The sequence below is a fragment of the Phoca vitulina genome, unplaced genomic scaffold (assembly GCF_004348235.1).
Source record: "Phoca vitulina isolate PV1807 unplaced genomic scaffold, GSC_HSeal_1.0 scaffold1933, whole genome shotgun sequence".
Classification (NCBI taxonomy): Eukaryota; Metazoa; Chordata; class Mammalia; order Carnivora; family Phocidae; genus Phoca; species Phoca vitulina.
This window is the reverse complement of record NW_022591620.1, coordinates 1-5,959: the sequence shown is the minus strand read 5'-3', so window position 1 is coordinate 5,959 and position 5,959 is coordinate 1. Positions and strand designations below refer to the sequence as shown.

Genomic DNA, 5,959 nt, shown 5'->3' with positions numbered 1-5,959 from the left:
TGACCATTCTCTAACACCATACACAAAGATAAACTCAAAATGGATGAAGCTGGGGGCATCACGTTGCCCAATTTCAAGCTCTATTACAAAGCAGTGATCACCAAGACAGTATGGTACTGGCACAAAAACAGACATATAGACCAATGGAACAGAATAGAGAGCCCAGATATGGACCCTCAACTCTATGGTCAAATAATCTTCGACAAAGCAGGAAAAAATATGCAATGGAAAAAAGACAGTCTCTTCAATAAATGGTGCTGGGAAAATTAGACAGCCACATGCAGAAGAATGGAAGGTGACCATTCTCTAACACCATACACAAAGATAAACTCAAAATGGATGAAAGACCTCAATGTGAGACAGGAATCCATCAAAATCCTAGAGGAGAACAGAAGCAGTAACCTCTTTGACATCGGCCACAGCAACTTCTTTCAAGATACATCTCCAAAGGCTAGTGAAATAAAAGCAAAAATGAACTTTTGGGACTTCATCAAGATAAAAACATTCTGCACAGCAAAGGAAACAGTCAACAAAACAAAGAGGCAACCCACAGAATGGGAGAAGATATTTGCAAATGACACTATAGATAAAGGGCTGGTATCCAAGATCTATAAAGAACATCTCAAACTCAACACCCAAAAAACAAATAATCAAGTCAAAAAATGGGCAGAAGATATGAACAGACACTTCTCTGAAGAAGACATACAAATGGCTAACAGACACATGAAAAAATGTTCATCATCATTAGCCATCAGGGAAATCCAAATCAAAACCACATTGAGATACCACCTTACACCAGTTAGAATGGCAAAAATTGACAAGGCAAGAAACAACAAATGTTGGAGAGGTCGTGGAGAAAGGGGAACCCTCTTACACTGTTGGTGGGAATGCAAGTTGGTACAGCCACTTTGGAAAACAGTGTGGAGGTGCCTCAAAAAATTAAAAATAGAGCCACCCTATGACCCAGCAATTGCGCTCCTGGGTATTTACCCCAAAGACACAGATGTAGTGAAAAGAAGGGCCATATGCACCCCAGTGTTCACAGCAGCAATGTCCACAGTAGGCAAACTGTGGAAAGAGCCGAGATGCTCTTCAACAGATGAATGGATAAAGAAGATGAGGTCCATGTGTACAATGGAATATTACTCAGCCATCAGAAAGGATGAATACCCAACTTTTACATCAACATGGATGGGACTGGAGGAGATTATGCTAAGTGAAATAAGTCAAGCAGAGAAAGTCAATTATCATATGGTTTCACTTATTTGTGGAACATAAGGAATAGCATGGAGGACATTAGGAGAAGGAAGGGAAAAATGGGCGGGGGGAATTGGAGGGAGAGATGAACCATGAGAGACTATGGACCTGAGAAACAAACAGGGTTTCAGAGGGGAGGTGGGAGGGGGGATTGGTTAGCCCAGTGATGGGTATTAAGGAGGGCATGTAATGCATGGAGCACTGGGTGTTATACGAAAACAGTGGATCATGGATCACTACATCAAAAACTAATGATGTATTGTATGGTGACTAACATAACATAATAAAATTTAAAAAAAAAAGAAATAATGTGTTTTGAATCTTTTTATTTAAATTCAATTAATTAACATATAGTATGTTATTAGTTTCAGAGGTAGAGTTCAGTGATTCATCAGTTGTATATAATACCTAGTGCTCATTACATCACATGCCCTCTTTAATGCCCATCATCCAGTTATCTCATCCACCCACCCCCCTCTCCTCCAGCAACCCTCAGTTTATTTCCTATGGTTAACAGTCTCTTATGCTTTGTCTCCCTCTCTGATTATGTCTTGTTTTACTTTTCCCTCCCTTCCTCTATGCTCCTCTGTTTTGTTTCTTAAATTCCATATATGAGTGAAATCATATAATTGTCTTTCTCTGATTGACTTATTTCGCTTAGCGTAATACCCTCTAGTTCCATCCATATCATTGCAAATGGCAAGTTTCATATTTTTTGATGGCTGAGTAATATTGCATTGTATATATATACCACATCTTCTTTATCCATTCATCTGGCACCTGCACCCCAATGTTTATAGCAACAATGTCCACAATAGCCAAACTATGGAAAAAGTCCAGATGTCCATCGACAGAAACTTTTTGAATCTTAAAAGAAAAACAACTACAAACAGCAAATGTTGGTGATAGTAGTATGGTAATAACAACCCATCATTGTTATTTAAGAACACACAGGTTTCCACATTAAAATACGGTTTTAAAAAATAAATGTTTCTTGAACATATGAATATGTTTCTATGAATCACACCAAGCCGCTGCTGGTGAGTTTTCCTCCCTTTGTGTGCCCCAAGCATGGCCAGCAGAGCCATGATTTATGAGATGAACAATAGGACAGATGAGATGAACAACAGTGCTGTATCTGTTGAGTGGGTGACTTCAAGCACCTTAGGGGAGGAAAGGCAAAATCATGCAGACAAGGGGTCTGAAGAGATGGAGGATGGAAGGGAATTAGGGGCTTCTCACTTGTTCCTCAGCATTGCAGAGATCTTCTTCAATCAGAAGGACCTGACTTAAATCCAAGCTCTGGGGGAAATCGAGTGAGTGGCAGATCTTTTCTGTCTGAGAATTCCTGATGGAGAACCGCAAGAGGTGGATTGTCAAGGTCTGGGGCAAATGGGTCAGCTTCAAGACCTGAAAAAGCAAAATTACTATGGAGATGAAGTCCTAAGGCACTTGAAACGGGTAAATTTAGAGAAATACCAGGGCCAGTGGTGTGTTCTTCTTCCCCAAAAGGGATCAGAATGATATAATACAGATTTAAGGGCTCCCATCTGCTGAATCTGTTGAGCTCTCCACAGAAGGCATGGGCAGCCCTAGGGTTCTGCACAGGAACTAGAGACCAGGTCTGCTCTAGAGAGCTAGTCTAACCCTGCATGGAAAACTCTGCCTGCTGCTCTTGGATCTTCTCTTATCTTTTTTTTTATTTTAAGATTTTATTTATTTTGTCAGAGAGAGAAAGAGAGCCCAAGCAGGGGGAGCAGCAGGCAAAGGGAGCTCTGAGCAGGGTGAGCGGCAGGCAAGGGAGAAGCAGACTCCCCGCTGAACGGGGAGCCTAATGTGATGTGGGACTCAATCCCAGGACTCTGGGATCATGACCTGAGCTGAAGGCAGACGCTTAACCGACTGAGCCACCCAGGCGTCCCTTCCCTTATCTTTTAAAAGGCTCTGCCCTCTCAGTGATGGGCCTCTGAAAATCAGAAGCCCCAGATCCCAGATACTAGCCTGATAGGGATTCCCTCCCTCAACCAACATATGGTACCCTCAAGGCCTCTATGAAGACTCTATCAGGAAATCCACTAAAGGCAACCCCAAACTAGGGAAGCTTCTGGTTTCAGAGAGTGAGTACCTGTTTCCCACAAGTCTTCTTTCCACATTTTTCACAGAAGCATTTGCTTTTGCCTGATAACTCCCTGGGCTGGAAGAAACATCGAAGGGCATCCTCCTGTGTCAGGAGATCAAAGAAAAAGCAGAGTTAGTATTTACCACCCTACAGATGAGGATTTAAGTTTTCCTTCTGGTTCTCTCCATGCCCCCCCTCAACACCTGGCCTAGTGTGGTGCATGTGGCAGGATCTCCAAAAGTACCTACTGACTGGATGGAAAAATAGGAGGGAGCACTTGTTAAGGTAGCAGTGTGAGGAAAGGAAGTAAAAGGAAACAATTTTTTTTCACCAAATCAAAGGAGAAACTTAGAACTGTGCAAAGGAAAAAGAAATTACTTTTTAAAAGGCAGCAGTGGATTAAAGAAGTAAGGGCACATGGGCAGCACTCGGTTTATGGGAACAGCAAATTAACCAAAAGAAATCCCTCACCAGTGTTTTCAGGGGTTTTGAGTCCATATCAAAAAGAGGAAGGGGGAGGGTCAACATGCTACTGTTTCTGCTCTTCTCCACAGTACATTCAAGGCAAACCAAGGACTCCTTCACCTGGATTGTATACAGGGCCTGCAGCCTCTCTACCTGTAAGAAAGAGGAGGTAAGAGGAAAGAAGGGTACAAAGCCATAAATAAAACAGGTCACGTCAATTTCCAGAAATTATAGCCACCAGACAGAAGTTCCATTGATGCTCTCTGCTCTTCAAAAAGGTGCAAAATCATAACAGTAATAAGATTATGGAATTGTGATAAGCATTTTATGTGGATTTCTCTTTTAATCCTCTCTATACATTATACTAATGATGGCTGAATGAGCTAAATGAGCAGCATCTTAAACTTCTGAATTCTCTGGTTCTAGGATCTCACCAAGTCCACATCTGTGATTTGGTCCTTAATTAGGTTCCAGACTGTGAGGTAGAGTTGAGCAGCATCATGCTGGACAAACACTGGACAAAGAGAAAAGTAACAGCCCGATCAGTGAGGTCACCAGGGACATTTCTCATGCGTGCCCTTGTGCCCTAGCTACCTAGATGTATATGAACACTCATCATTTTGTCCTCTCCTAGCCTTCACCATCACCATCACACCCCCTGCTTTAGTTAGGTACTAAAAATGAAAAATAAGCTTGTTATTTATTTTTGAGAACTCCTCTTAAAACTTAAAATCCAGGGGTGCCTGGTTGGCTCAGACGTTAAGTGTCTGCCTTCGGCTCATGTCATGATCCCAGGGTCCTGGAATGGAGCCCCGAGTCGAGGCTCCCTGCTCAGCGGGGAGCCTGCTTCTCCCTCTCCCTTTGCCCCTCCCCGTGCTTGTGTTCCCTCTCTCGCTGTCTGCCAAATAAATAAATAAAATCTTAAAAAAAAAAGTTAAAATCCAGTCCAACTTCATCACAGAAGTTTCCTTTCCTCTGACTAGCCACCCACGCCTACTGGCCTCTACTGGGGGACTCAGCCAGATAAAATCAATATCCAATAGTGGGTTCTCTCCTATTTCCAAGCCAAGCCAACACCCTAATTAGACTTCAATGGCCATTCATTTCTCTGTACTTTTATTTAATTTCTTTGTCATTTCCCAGAAATTGAGCAGTTTCCCAATACTCATATCTGATCCAGGTCTTCCCCAAAGCTATCTAGGAGAACAAGAAAGGAAAGAACCATCTCAGTGTTAGATGATGCTGGCTAAGAGGAAACAGGAATTAAGCAGTAAATTCTCCATATGTTATATAAGAAGCCGAAAACACAGATATAAATGAATTTCTGTTCTTGAAAAGAAACCTAGGAATACAAAGAACATGAAAAACACACTGAGGACTATTTTACAAAAGAATATATGTCTGCCAACATGCAAAGACATTGAAAGAAAAGGTAGTTATTGTAAACGTATTAAATATTCATATCAGCTATCTCAAAACCATTTTATTTCCTTCATGATACCACAGTTTGTACTTAACATTTTTGGATTTCATTTTCTTTTGTTTTACTTTTGTTTTGGCCTATCTATTCTCTAGATTGTAAGCTCCATGGAGGCAAAGACTCTATCAGTCTTATTCCCTTATCTACAGCACCAGCACAATACCAGGCACGTAATAGATGAACCCTATATATATGAGCTGAATGAATTAATTAATCCATATTTTAAGGTAATAACCCCCAAACCTAAAGACAAACAGAGTGGAACTAGGGTTGAACTCTGCTGTCTCCGGGGAATTATTTACAGAAGGCTGCCTGCCACGAAGCCAACATTGGACATAAAGTTAGATCACCTTGCCATGTGAAGACATTTGCCTCATCTGACCATACCAGAGCCAAGAGTCCTGATTCATCTAAAAAATACAGGGATATTTGCCCAACCCATAATTTACTTAACACCTGCTATGTGCAAGTCATTGCACATGCTAGAGGAAGTTCCTATCCCCAAGAAACCTATATTCTAGTGGAGGACAAGAATGTCCCTTATCACCACTCCTTTTCAATGTGGTATTGGAAGTCCTAGCGAATGCAGTAAGACAAGGAGAGGAAATAAAGGTATACTGATTGGAAAAAAAAAAAAA

The 5,959-nt window shown here is 41.4% G+C and overlaps 1 protein-coding gene across 1 annotated transcript; it reads right to left on the bottom strand.

Moving 5' to 3' along the window:
• Positions 1–2,108: 2,108 nt before the first annotated feature.
• Positions 2,109–4,377, bottom strand: LOC116629648 (ubl carboxyl-terminal hydrolase 18-like; the record flags this gene model as incomplete). The annotated part of the gene is made up of 4 exons (XM_032399889.1): positions 2,109–2,667; positions 3,383–3,478; positions 3,848–3,994; positions 4,276–4,377. Coding segments are annotated over 4 exons (528 nt in total), but the record flags the coding sequence as incomplete, so codon positions are not given.
• Positions 4,378–5,959: the final 1,582 nt, after the last annotated feature.